Below are 14,649 nucleotides of genomic sequence, written 5' to 3'. Positions count from 1 at the left end.
CTGCTGGCTTCTGAGTAGACGGCAAGCTTAACAGCTTCAGTCTGGAAGGGATGAAGGAGGTGAGGAGGAAGGAAAACCTAAGTGGAAGCCTTCCACTGTGTCTGAAAATCGTTATCCAGGTGCTCCTTCACTGCTCTCTACCGAAGGGAACATAACGCTACGAGTTAGAGTAACACCTAAAAACACAACTGAACACTACCACAGTTTCAGTGTCAACTTTACGATTAAAATGCACATTTCAGTGGCATGCTTTTGTTCTCAGTTGTTATAGTGAAATGACAGATGTAAAAGCAGGTGCCAGAGCCTCGGGGCAGTGTGGGAGGGGTGTGTGTGTGTGTGTGTGTGTGTGTGTGTGTGTGTGTGCACGGTAGAGGTGGAGAGGTGAGAGGTCTCATCTCTAGCTCCATTTGGTTAAAGAAGATACTATGTATGACGCGGGGAAGACTCTTGCTCAAGGGTTTTTAATCTGCTAGCTTCAAGGTCTTTTTTGGGTTTTTTTGAATGCTCTGAATTCCAAATGTTTGCGTTCTAGTTTTTTTTTAATCTCCTGGTTTGCAATGTGGTCCACTTTGAAGGCCATTTCTGTTAAAAACAAGTAATTCTCTGGAAATAAAAATCTAAAAGTGAGCAGATAGTTTTATCCAAGGTCCCCTTTGGGGCAAGGACAGTCAGTCTACTGAAGAATGAGTCCCCAGCCTACAAATCACCTGACACAGAGACACACAAGGGCTTATCTTTTTTCTTTTTTTTTTTTTTTTGCGGTACGCGGGCCTCTCACCGTTGTGGCCTCTCCCGTTGCGGAGCACAGGCTCCGGACGCGCAGGCTCAGCGGCCATGGCTCACGGGCTGAGCCGCTCCGCGGCATGTGGGATCTTCCCGGACCGGGGCACGAACCCGCGTCCCCTGCATCGGCAGGCGGACTCTCAATCACTGCGCCACCAGGGAAGCCCAAGGGCTTATCTTTTAATTAGCATCCCACCCAGCACCCTCAAGCCTGTTCTTTTCCCTCCCAAATTCTCCTGCGGGAAGGGGTTAAACACTGACTGCTTTTGGAGCGCTGTCCACGCCAAGGGTCCCTAAGGATCTCTGCTCAGCAGAGGGGTACTCCTAGCTCTCACCCAGACTCCCCCAGGGAGGCGCGCCTGCTCACACAGTGCCTCGTCTGTCCTCTTCTCTGGCTCTTATTAACTCTCATCAGACTTGTCTCTGCCTAGGAATGGCCTCTGCTTCCCAACCTGCATGTCTCAGAACATGGCTGGGTGACAGCTAAATTCTCACATTTACCATCACCTCCCATTCAGGGACAGGCTCCCAGCAACACTGTTTGCTGTGATCCACTGAGAACCAGAACACTCTCACTAGATATGAAGCAGAACATCATTTCTGAGTCTCCCAAGTGCTACCACGGCTGCCCAAAACAAGGAAAGGGCAGGTATTTTGTAGAGGGCAACAGCTTCCAGAAAAGAAGCCATGCAGGCAGCTCTAATCTAGGGATCATTTCTGTCTCCTCAGATTGCACCAGCCTCCCCCTGCCTCCACCTCCTCCTCTGAAAAATGAAAAGGACCCAGCCCGGGCTCGTGGTAAGAATAGCATCTCATAACTGAAGGACTTCAGGGGCAATTCCTGCTGTTTCCATCAGATGATACTAGGCAAGCAACCTCATAAATTTTTTTCAGCTTCCTTTGTAAAGAAACAATGTTGCTAAATTAATCCCTATTGTACAGAGGGAACTGATTCCGGTAGGATGGGGCCGCCGGTCACAGAGCTGCTTCTAAGGATGGAAACCTCCACTCCCAGACTAGAGGTATTCTATGTCAGCTGCACTGTTTCAGGGTATCTGGTGCTTAACGGGGCGGTCTTACTTTTGGTTATCCATTTGTTAAAATGAAAATTTTAAGTTAACATAAATATATAAGAAGTATTTTGTAAAGATTATCCTCAGTGTGTAAAAAGATGCTGAGACTGGACCCCAAGTTTTCCAAACCCTGAGGCAGGCATCAAATAACTCTTCTCAAATCCCCCAGGTTTGCTTCTTGTGGATCTAAGGGTTAAGCAGAAATTCTCTCCCCTTAGAATTGGGACAAATCTTTCACTAGAAAAGACCTCCTTGGATGAAGCCATCTGCCAATGAAGATATAAATCATTGTTACATTGGTATAAAATAATCCAAATGCAAACCTAAAGATAGGGCTGGGGCTTCCCTGGTGGCGCAGTGGCTGAGAGTCCGCCTGCCGATGCAGGGGACACGGGTTCGTGCCCCGGTCCGGGAAGATCCCCCATGCCGCGGAGCGGCTGGGCCCGTGAGCCATGGCCGCTGAGCCTGAGCGTCCAGAGCCCGTGCTCCGCAACGGGAGAGGCCACAACAGTGAGAGGCCCGCGTACAGCAAAAATAAATAAATAAATAAATAAAAAGATTGGGCTGTTTACTGTTCTGGTTCCATGGAGTGAAGGGTACAGGTCTCTACAATTTTTTATACGTGAGAAGATTAAGTAGACCCAGGTGGGTCAAGAGGTATAGTTTCCAATCTGGGGGTGGAGGGCTGTGGTGAAAAGCTGAGGACAGGCTGTAGCCAATTGACTAAGGAGGCCATGATATGCACTTGATTTCCGGAAATGGGGCTGGTGAACCTCGGCCCTGTACTGCTGGGCCTGGACCTCACACCCCTGCCTAATTCCTGCTTGGATGTGAGAGTCCAGCCCTGGTGATGTGAGTTTTCCAGTGAAGCCGCATGGAAACCCTCCTTAACAGCCATAAAGACATGAGAAAATATTCGCTTTCAGGCCACACAGGCATGCGTGTTGTTTAGGGTCACCTTCATTTACAGCTGGAAGGCTAGGAGGAGTCATCTCAGCAAATAGATTCCCTCTCTAGCGCTCGCTCCCGGGACTGAGCACGGAGACATACGCGAGGGCGCACGTGCCCTGGGTCGGGGGAAGGAGAGCTGCGATCCATTAGTGATGTCTGCCCAGGTGTAGGTGCGTAAGAGGTCTTACGCTTTGTGTCTACATACCTTTTAAAACCCTCTCATTTTATAGATAAGAAAAAAGGAAATCCTTCAGACACAGAGTGAGAATGAAAGCCCAGTTCTTCTGACTACATTTACCATGCTTGCTCTCATTATGTTACCACAGAGCAAAAACCTACCATAAGTCCACAATCCCTCATTAACAATTCTGAAATCCAACAAGCTCTGAATGTACATAACTCATATTGAGAGGAAAATCTGACTTGGACTGACATGAGATCATTTATAGTGTTTACAGTAACTGATTGCAAAGTGTAACCAAACCCTGCCGGGGACACTATGTATTATACAGTATATACATAGCATTTCTTTTACAAAATCTGAAAAAATCTGAAACCTGAAACACATCTGGCCCAGGGGTTTGGATAAGGGAGGGCAGGCCAGTGGTGCTGAGTCCACCGCCTACAGGGTGTGGCAGGTAGAGTAGCCTCCAAATGTCTACACCCTCATCCCCCGGAACCTGTGTCTGTGTTATGTTACACAGGAAGTTTGCAGGTATTCATTATAAGCTACAGACCTTAAAATAGGGAGAGTTTCCTGGATTGTTCTATTGGCCTCAACTAATCACATAAGCCCTTAAAAGCAGAGAACTTTCTCCAGCAGGAGTCCGAGAGATGCAGCAGAAGGTCAGGTCTAGAATCTTAGCATCTCTCTAAATTCTAAGCAGGAGAGAGACTCCACCTGCCTCTGCGGGAGGGGCCACACTGGCGGCACGAGAAGGCAGGCAGGCAGCCCCAGGACTGTCCCCAGGCTGATAAGGCTCAAGGTGGCTCATTCGCCAATGACCTGAATAAGCATGGAAACAATTCTTTCCCGAAGGTTCCAGATAAGATCCCTTCTCAGCCAACACCTCGATTTCTGCCTCGTGAGAATGGAAGACCCAGCCAAGCCATGTCAGATTTCTGACCTGGGGGCTATGAGATAACAAGTGGGTATTAAGTTCATAGTAATTTGCTACGGCAGCAACACAAAACTAAACAGGACAAGCCTGATTCCTCCCCCATGATACAGCCTCTAGACAGCCTCCCAAAGCGCCTTCCCCATCCCCATGTCGCAGCCAAGCCCTGCCTGGGTCAGGCCGCTCCCTCCCTGGACTGGCTCAAGGTGCTTTCACTCACTTTCCACTGACACCCTGCTGGCCCCCAGGCCTCCCTCGGCCAGCCCCGCCCTCCCTGGTAAGCCCCACCCCCGGGAAAGCCCCACCCTCCCCAGGCCAGCCCCTCCTTCTCCCGGCCAGCCCCGCCCTCCCCACCAGGAACTTGACTCTGTCCGGCCTCACTGGGTGCAATGCTTTCCAGGGGGTGTCCCTTCTTTCTCCCAAGTCCTGAGACACCAAGACCCAGTCAGGTGCCTCCCTTATGGCCCCGTAACGCCTATCACTACACGTATGGAGCCCCCGACAAGCCTTAGCTCACGGAAGGACCGATCCACCTCAGTCGGCCTCACCGTGCAGGGTGCTCGCAGGGCAGGCCGGGTGTAGGACACTGTCACGCAGACCAGGCAAGGCTTCGCGTGTTTCTGGCTAAGATAACCCCTTGGAGTTGTAGTGGGATTTGCAGTTTTCCAAGCATTTCCAAATATATTATCTCATGTAATTTTTACAAAATAAACCACGAGATAAAACAAGGCAGGTATTTTTAATTCCCAGTTGTTACAGGTGAGAAGACAGAGGCTCTAAAAGGTTCTGAGGTTTGTCCACTAGCCCACGGGAGAAACCCTGCCGCACAGACTCAGTGCTGCCACGCGCAGGGCAAACGCAACTCTGAGAATCTGGCCGAGGCAGCGTCAGGGCCACAGCGCGAGCTCTGGGGACGCTGCCGTGGATCCGCCCTGGCAGGGGTCCAGGCAGTTAGATCTCATTGCGTCTGTCTCTCCGCTCTCCTCTTTCTCTTTTTCCATGTTTTCTTACAGAAGAAAAGTCTACTGTTTAATTTGAAAGCCAACAACATCTGAGTCTAAAGCACTCCTGCTTTGGGGGCACAAAAGCAAAACCTCTCTTGCCAGCAGTGTGATGGTGACGATGCAGCCATGATAGCATCCCCGGGGCAGACGAGATGGCCCAGCTCTTCCTCTAACACAGGCTCTGCACAAGCCACTGCTCTTGCTTCCTCCCCTCGGAGAACAGACCCTGTTTCACGCCTCCGACGGCTGCTGTGAGGCTGGAGTGAGACGGCGCATCTAAGTCATTTGGCAACTGTCCAGGGATGCGTGCGCGTGACGTGTCAGATTCCTCCCCCTCGCCGCGATCACCCCGGTTACCCGCACGAAAGCAAATCTGCCTTTTCACCAAAGACTATCCCAGGCTCCTGGCTATGCGCTTAGGATGTGCTGATTTCTCCACTTGAAGCTGGCCTTGGCCTTCTTTTAAGCTGATTTCATCTTGTTCAAAATATGAGTGGGTAAAGAGGAAGGATAATGAAGGAATAACTGTGGGATTGGCCCCCAAGTCCTACACAGGCCCAAAGGGGTCCCTGACTACATGTTCTCCTCCACTCACAAGATAATCAGAGCAGAGCTGAAAACACACTGGCTGATACAAATGCAGAAACCCAGTCCACGCTTATACCCCAGTTAAAGCATTAACTAAGAAGCACCACCTCCTATGAGTGACTGACTCTTACACAAGTGCTTCCATGATGCTGAAGGCTCATCAACACTTGGGTTGAATTTAACTTTTATCTCTTCTTCATAGCCCTTCAGAGATTTTAGATCAGACCAGTAAGGAGTGCTTTCAGATTCAGGTCTGGAGAACTTTCTGAGCATATGGGGCACATTTTCTGGTGATGATCTGTCATGTGGAAATTCATTACAAGTCCAACAAGACCATTTTATTTTAGTAAATCTATAGCTGATTTTCCTTGAATACTTTTTATAATTCTGGAAAATTGATGGCTCTTTAAATCCTCCCATGGTTATTCAGATAAGCATTATGATCACTAACATCAATAAAAATGCCTTGATGATTTTTCCTTTTAATATACTTTAGGCCTTGTGTAGACAATGCAATTTTAAAGACATGACACTATCCTTCTAGATACTATGGTTAAATTATGGCCGAAACACAGAAATCTTTACAGCGCAAGCCTGGATTGCATTTGGAAACATGCACTGGGTGACTTCCAAAGCTCCTGCCTTGGTTTCTCACTAGAGTTCTTGACCAAGGAGCAGGTCTGGAGAAGACAATGACTCTGTTTTAAGTACATCAAAGTTATGATGGGAGTGGAAGTTCAAGTAGATATACAAAAATGAGGACTTTCTGAGATATGGGGGGGGCAAATCAATCTCTCTTTGGCCATTAGCTTGTTCATCTGTACAAAAGAAATCATATTTGCATTGTGTTGTAAAATGAACTGAATCCATGAGGAAAAGCTTTGTGAACGCTAAGTCAAATTGTGTGTGTTTTATTCTTTTGTATAAAATCAACTTACATCTCCACCTGGAGGAGCATGACTAGTCCTTGATGTTTCTAAACCAGACTCATCTTCTTTAAAACCAGCAACTGCTCCAGCAGTTCGTTCCTGTTTATACTGATGACACACCCACACCCCCAGGCATCCAACCTTGGAAACCTGGGCTGTGCTAGAAACCTCACTCCCCTGCCCACTGGGATGCCCGATCAGTTCCTTTCAAAATATGAATCTGCTTAGGTCAGCCCCTTGCTCAAAAATCACTGACAATTTCCAGCTGTTCTCGCACAAAGGGTCAGAACACGTAAGTCGCCCCCAAGACCCTGTCCTGTCTGGCCTTGCCCAGCCCCTCACTCTGTCATTCCCTCTGCATTCCAGCCACACAGCCCTGCCCAACTGTCCCTTGCTGGAACCTCTAGCCCCAGGTAGCCTCTGTGGTCACCTCCAGCTCTGAGTCCCCTGCAAAGCCATTATGCACGCCCCGGTAATGCTCACGTCCTGGGGTGAGAGAGGCACAGAAACATACCCCAGTCCTGGAGCACTGCCATCGTTTGAAATGACATTTTATGTGAAGTCTTTCCCTGCTTCCCCAACTACGAAATTCATGACAGCAGTGATTCTATTTTCACGCCTGCGTTGTCATCTCAAGCCTAGCACATAACGGGGACTTGTTCATCACGTGAGTAAATCAATCAATCTTGGGATCTTCTCCTCAACGTACCTCCCACTTAACAGCCTCCAAGAGGTAAAGACCACACACGGCGTCATAGAGCCAGAGACCTAACGGAAGCCACACAGCTGCAAAGCCCCCGTTAGTTCTCAGGGTAATTAAATTGTCGGCAGAAGAAACATTTCACCATATAGTTTCACTATTCGTCCAAACCCTAATCCAAGCCACACATTGTTGGAGCTTTTTAAACCACCTGACCTAAGAGAAGTCATCCTAGTTCTGAGTTTAGAATGCTGTTGCGTTGAGGCAACAGCTGTTCCACAATCCCAGGCAGAACCTACGAAGCCAAGAGACACTGACGCTTTGTCCTCAACAGAAGGGGAGACCCACTGGGACATATCTAGGTCCCGGAGGTGCCCGTGTTACAGGCAGGCCCAGCAAACCGCAGCCCGAGCACCAGACCCGGCCCCCACCGTCCTGGTGAGTAAAGTGGCCACAGCCTGTGCACACCTGTGACAGAGGCCACAGGGCCCAGAAGCTCCATGGTCCACCACCTGGCCCTTCAAGAAAGAGTCTGCCGAGCCATCAGAGAAGGCACACAACACGGAAAAATCACCCCGGGAATGCCTTAAAATGCACAGTTTTATATCTAGAGTTCTTTCCTCACACCTTCTCCCGTGGAAAAGGGTGCCTTATACTGTTTGCGAAAAAGCAGATGAGCCAACCCCCCGAATCTCCCAACAAGGGATAACAGCAGGGCCTTCAGGCTGGGAGGGATTTGTCCCAGAAAAGCCAGTTTAGGATCCTGACTCTCAGTGGCCCCAATACCTTCATCTCCCCCGTCATGAAATTCCGCACATTTACAGACAGGAAAGACTCACGGGCGTTTTCTCCTCTTCTCGGGGTGAAGCTGGCCCGCGGCCGCGCCCGTGTCCCCCCTCTTCTGCCGCCTTCTCACACACGCTCCGAGGCTCCCGGTCGCCTGGTGCCCGCGCATCGGAGGAGTGTGACTTTGGTTTCAAGGTGCTGGTGAATTCTCTGGACTGAGTTTTTCTGAAGAGAAACAAATGTGGAATTATCAAAAACAGTCTTCAACAAAGACAGCTTTCCCAAAGTAGAGGTCTGCACTCAAATTACGTGGAAACCAGTAACGGGTACCATTTACTGAGCGCTGATGGTAGGCTGAGCCCTTTGCTAGGTATTTAAAGACATTAACTTAATCCTCATAAGAACCCTGCGAGGAAGGCGCTGTTATCCTTGCTTTGCTGTAAGAGGCTCAAAATAATGGTATCACTCATCCGAGGCCACGCAGCAGCCAGGACTGAAACCCAGGTCTGCCCGGCTCCTGGTTCAGAAGCTAAACAGCCAGAGCACATGGCCTTTGTGTCATCAGCAGCAAAGAGTCCCTTTCTCTCTGTGTGCCCACTTACGGCTGTCAAGTCACAGGACTGCGGCACGGAAGAGAGGCCCACGTGTCTGTTCCTATTTCCCCGCTCGCACGGGGCTGCCAACGCTTCGCAGAGGCCACCCTGGCGCCCAGCACAGGGGACCCATCCCCTGCCTCACTGCTCCCACCCAAGCTACCTGTCTCTGCAGTTGATTATGTCGCTTCCTCGTTCACCACCTCCTCACTGTCACAGAATAAAGTCCAAACTCCTAAACCTGGCCTTCCAGGCGCTTCAGAGCACGGCCCCCCTCACCGCTGTGCACCCCAAACAGGCAAAAGGACTCACCATCACCCAAAGCGCCATACATGCTCCATCGAGCGGTCTTGATGAACCCTCTGCCTGCATTGTCCTACCTGACCTTCTGTAGCTGGAAAACTACTTACCTTTCAAGGTTCACCGCCGTGGATCAGGACGATGGGCCCGGGGAACCCTCTGCCTGGCCTTAGTCCCAGCGCACACCACAGCCCGTGTGTCTGCCTGTTTCTCCTCCTGGACTGCAAGCTCCTGGCCCATCCCCGAGCTCCCAGCACCCAGCACAGACAAGCACCCTCGGGCCCGCTTCCTCCAGGGCCCCCGGAGCCTGAAGCCCGAAGGGTCCCCGCGCCTCACCCCCTCCCACAGCTGCACTGTTCCAGCGCGAGGCTAGGGAAGCCCGGGGTCACCGGGGAACCACCTCCACGCCCAAGCGGGAAAGCGAAACGGCCGACACGGTGGCGCCGTGAAAATGAAGGGAAGTCTGAAGGAACGTTCCAGAAACTGGGAGTCACTGTGCGTCCTCAAGTCCCACCTGGCCCCCCACCGGGTCTGAGAGCGAGAGGCCTCGCAGCCCTGTTGTGTGGCGCCTGGCCAGTCCCTCACGGGCCTGCGGGTTCGTACCTGAGCTCGCGCACCTCCTGCCCCGCCTTCAGCCGTGCCCTCTGGGCAAGGATCTCATCACAGAGCGTGTCGTAGGGTTTATCGAGGTGGTGCTCACCCATCACCCACACCCAGACTTCCTCGTCGGCTCCCAGTTTCCAATGAACCGATTTGCCGTTGTCTGCAGGCAAAACAGAATTTGGATGAACAAGTATCTTTAGCCACGGGTTAGGATGTTTTCCATCATTAAAGTATTTGCAAGTCAGATGGGGCAAAGCCCGTCCAAGCTACTCAGAATGAGCAGCATTCCCAGGGCGGCGGCAGTGGCTGCAGCATGTTTGTTTGAAAATATGATGCATGTGGTGCCCCTTTTCTGAGTGAAGGCGCGAGATGGGAAGAAAGCAGGCGTTGTCTGAATTATCTTCAGGGTAACAAAGCAGCATCAGGCACCAGAACATCTACAGCCTAAGAACCTCCCTGCAACCCGGCTGCTCCAGGGCTTGGGGTGTCCACTACATTTCTAGGTTTCATTGCTGAGCACAAGGCAAACGCTTGAGAGTCAGACCGGCTTTAGTCTAAATCCTAGCCCTGCCACTTAGCTGTGTGACTTGGACAAATCATGTAATCTCCCTAAGCCTCAATTTTCTTATCTGCAAAATGGGAATGCTAACATCTACTCAGGAGGATGGCTGTGGGGAGGCGGCGACAGCCGCGCAGGCAGGTCCCCAGGTGTCGGACACACAACACGTGACGGGCTCACAGGAGAGGCTGGCGCCACCGTCCCTCTGCGCTGTTGACAGACGGATGTGCCCGCTCAGAGACTCGGGCCAGCCCCTGAGAGATGACACGCCCGAAGTGTGAGACGCGGGGAAGCTACTTGAATAACCGAGCTCACGCCTGCTCCCAGCAGGGGTTGTGTTACATTCTCCCTAGTTCCTGCTCCTCAGATGCGGCCACACAGGTCACGTTCCCTGAAACCTGGGACGGTGGACCATTCCCAGGAGAGGGGGTGGGCAGTCCTCAACCTGAAGGCCCCAGAGGGGACTCACCAGGGCTATCATGGTCCACGGCTGGTCAAGATGCCTGGGCCTGAGGACCCACCCTAGCCAGTGGTGTTGAGTGTGTGACATGGGCAGCTGCTGGCATGCAGGCCGGGCCGTGGCCGTGTCACAGGACGTAGAGGACGGTTTCCAGTGAGAGCATCTCTGTCCAACGCGCTGTGGACTCACGTCCTGCTGCCATCTCAGGACACATTAACAAAGCAGCTGCTCAAGGCCAGGCTTGCTCTGTCTTTGGGCGCCTTCCACCTTCCTCAGGGCCACAGAGGTGTTCTGGGGACAGTGCTCTAAAGAGGATATTTGAGGGGGGGGCAGGGTCACAGTCTTCTCCACAACAGGAGCCAAACACTCTGTGCTCACAGGTGGGGCAGGTGTGAGGGAGGGTCAGTCCCAGGTGAGCCCTGGGGGTTGGGGGCCGGGGGAGGCCCAGCCAGCTCTGGCTCTTTTGAGGAAATGCCCGCTGGTTCATTAACTGTGGAAAGCTGGCAGACCTCACAGAACCCCTTTATTACCTCTCTAGGGCAGCTAAGAATATGTTCACTAGGCCCACCTCTCAACCTTCACCTAAGGAACCGTCTAACCGCCAGTTTGGGCAGCAGGAGGAAGGTGGCCGCAGAGGAGAGAGGCCAAGAGCCAGGGGACGCAGGAGGGGACCAGAGGTCCCCACAGCCCTGCTCAGGACAGCGACCCACGCCACCCCCCGAGCCGTGTCCCCCCGAGAGCACAGTGGGCGCAGGCGGGGGACGGGCGGGGGCATGACTCTCGGCGGGGAGGGCCCTGCTCTGCGGGTCCGAAATCCCAGAGACCCTGTGAACACAGGAGGGCCTGAGAAAGGAAAGGGAGGGGCAGCAAAGGAGAGGACCGAGTGTTGACGCCTCTAAAGGAGGGGAGGTGACGGTAGAGAGGCAGAGGCTTTGGGGCAGGAGGAAAGGGGATTAGATAGGACGTGTCAGATGTAGCGGCCCTGACAGTGGTCTCTGCTCGGAAGACACTGGGGTCCTCCAGGGGCCCACACAGCTCCCTGAACCCAGGGAGGGGGAACCATTCCAGTAAGGTGAGGGTCGGCCTGGTGCCCTCTGCTTCGTACCAAGACAGGGGGGCTAGCAGGGTCTCTGTGTAGCTCCTCCCACAAAATCCTACTGCGTTCCTAACGCTGGCAGGATGCAGAGCTGGGTGCTGCGGAGATGTGGGGTGAAACCTCCTCCTGCAGGTCACCCAGAGCCTGGGAGAGAAAGAGTAGGGTGGGAGGTCACTGACTTAATGGACTTCACTACGTATCTGCTATGTGCCAGGTAGACACGCGTGAACACTTAGAAACAAGACAGACCAGTCCCTCCTTCTAGCTGGGGGAGGCAGGTGCTGACCAACTAGTTACCTAGAAAAGTCGCAGTAACTGGGGAGGGGTGTTGAAGTGCTGCGGGACGTGTGGAGGGCCGGGGACATACACTGTAACCACGAGAGATTTAATCCATCGAGGATTCGGAGGACGGAGGATGCTTCGGAAGGACAGGGAAGAAATAAGAAGTCCTTTGTGTTCAGTGTGGGGGGATGGATATGGAATCTGGACAGAGAACAGGGGTGGGTTTGGTGCTGGACACAAGGAACAGCATGACCAAGATCAGAGAAGGGAATCAACACGGGGCCATGGGGAACAAGGGTCTCCGCCAGAGCCGACAGGCTTTAGAAGCCACCTGGCCATGGGCTGAGGATCATGCAGGGGGAGCAGCTGGCCGCCTGGCACAGGTCCCAGACACCAGGCTGAAGGGTTTAAATGTAGGCCCTGTGTTGCATAAAGCCAGAAAGTGGTACTAAAATCCCAGTGCTTCTACCAACTCTTTACGTGACCATGTATACATCACAATATTTCTCCGAGCCAGAGTTCCCTCTTTGATAAAACAGAGGTAATGAGTCTGAACTCACAGGCCTGTCACATGACGAGTGCTCAAAAAGCATTAGCTCCATGTTCTCGGTCTGAGTGACCAAGCAAGAGTCCACACCTGTAAGACATGACACCATAAAACTCCTAGAAGAGAACATAGGCAAAACCTCCTCTGACATAGATTGTACCAATGTTTTCTTAGGTCAGCCTCCCAAGGCAAAAGAAATAAAAGCAAAAAATAAACAAATGGGACCTAACCAAACGTATAAGCTTTTGCACAGTAAAGGAAACCATCAACAAAATGAAAAAACAACCTATGGAATGGGAGAAAATATTTGCAACTGATACAAACAACAAGGGGTTAATATTCAAAATATACAGACAGCTCATAGAACTCAATATCAAAAAAATAAACAACCCAATCAAAACAGGAGCAGAAAACCTAAACAGATGTTTTTCTAAAAAAGGCATACAGATGGTCAACAGGCACATGAAGAGATGCTCAACTTCGTTAACTATTAGAGAAATGCAAATCAACCACAATGAGCTACCAACTCATACCAGTCAGAATGGCCATCATCAAAAAGTCCACAAATAATAAGTGCTAAAGAGGGTGTGGAGAAAAGGGAACCCTCTTACACTATTGGTGGGAATGTAAATTGGTGCATCTACTATGGAGAACCGTATGGAGGTTCCTTAAAAAACTAAAAATAGAGCTACCATATGATCCAGCAATCCCACACCTGGGCATATATCTGGAGAAAACTCTAATTCAAAAAGCTACATGCACCCCAATGTTCATAGCAGCATGATTTAAAATAGCCAAGACATGGAAACAACCCAAGTGTCCATCAACAGATGATTGGCTTAAGAAGATGTGATACACACACACACACACACACACACACACGCACACATACACACGCTGGAATATTACTCAGCCATAAAAAGGAATGAAATATTGCCATTTGCAGCAACATGGATGGACCTAGAGAATATTATACTAAATGAAGTAAGTCACACAAAGAAAGACAAATACTATATAATATCGCTTATATGTGGAATCTAAAATGAATTCATAAAATGAATCCATATCAGAAACGGACTCACAGACATAGAAAACAAACTTATGGTTACTAAAGGGGAGAGGGATAAATTAGGAGTATGGGATTAACAGATACAAACTACATAACAGGTACATAAAATAGATAAACAAGGACCTACCATATAGCACTGTATAATTATTGTACTGTATAATTATACCTACTGTATAATTATATTCAATCTTATAATAATCTATAACCAAATCTAATCTGCCAAAAAACCCCAAAACCAAACCCTGTGTTGTACACCTAAAACTAACGCAGTATTGTATATCACCTCGACTTCAATTATAAAAAGAGTCCAGGACAGTCTCTGTGCAGGTGGTGCCAGGACCAGGAAGCCCTGCAGCGCGTCCGCACGCAGGGAGGACCTGGACCAGGCGGTGTGCAGCGGGTGTACAATGATGCTGCAGGAGACAAAGGGTGGAGAGAAGAGGGGTGAGGCCGGCCAGGCCTGCGCGAGGGGAAGACGGCCTCCAACGGGGCGATGGCGTCTGGGTGGCCGAGGCAAGGAAGGACTCAAAGATGAGGCCGAAGGTTTGAGGACGTGGGATGATAAACAGTGACGTCAAGGCAATACATGTGGGGGCTTCCTTGGTGGCGCAGTGGTTGAGAGTCCACCTGCCAATGCAGGGGACGCGGGTTCGTGCCCCGGTCCGGGAAGATCCCACGTGCCGTGGAGTGGCTGGGCCCGTGAGCCATGGCCGCTGAGCCTGCGCGTCCGGAGCCTGTGCTCCGCAGCGGGAGAGGCCACAGCAGGGAGAGGTCCGCGTACCGCAAAAAAAAGAAAAGAAAAAAAATACATGTGTTTGAGGAGTTAGGTAGTGAACGTTTTGGGAAACGAAGAATAAACTATTTTCAATTTTACTAGCAACCCAGATGGCAAGGTTGAGCACATACCTGAAACATGGAATTGAAGTTTAGAGTGAGGTCGGGATGCACAGTGTGAATGTGGGGATTACTTTACAGATGCCATCGTGGATGTCGCTGGCCCGGAGAATGAAACCCAGGAGAGACCCTCGGAAAAGCATGTGCTTTGTCAGGACACAGAAGAAAAGAAAGACAGGGGAAGGAGAGTCCTGATTCAAAAGGAAAAAGAGGGAGAGGGAATTCTGACTCCTAAATAACTGGAAGGAGAGTAGGGAGGATGCCTTGCCTCCAGGACAGGAGAGGTTCCGACCTCAGAGACGGTCACTTCAGAC

At 51.0% G+C, this 14,649-nt stretch overlaps 1 protein-coding gene across 4 annotated transcripts in view; it reads right to left on the bottom strand.

The window, feature by feature from the left end:
• The window catches only part of SH2D4A (SH2 domain containing 4A), a 61,646-nt gene that overhangs the window by 30,855 nt on the left and 16,142 nt on the right, over positions 1–14,649 (bottom strand). For all 4 annotated transcript variants that reach the window (XM_081221118.1, XM_081221119.1, XM_081221120.1 and 1 more), the window contains exons 3-4: positions 9,429–9,588; positions 7,986–8,157 (exon numbers count right to left, since the gene is read on the bottom strand). In XM_081221118.1, coding sequence (XP_081077244.1) covers positions 7,986–8,157; positions 9,429–9,588 — 332 coding nt within the window. The remainder of the gene's footprint in view (positions 1–7,985; positions 8,158–9,428; positions 9,589–14,649) is intronic.

The sequence above is a fragment of the Mesoplodon bidens genome, assembly GCF_964165515.1.
Source record: "Mesoplodon bidens genome assembly, chromosome: 20".
Classification (NCBI taxonomy): Eukaryota; Metazoa; Chordata; class Mammalia; order Artiodactyla; family Ziphiidae; genus Mesoplodon; species Mesoplodon bidens.
The sequence above is the reverse complement of the archived record's forward strand: the minus strand, read 5'-3'. Positions and strand labels throughout refer to the sequence as shown.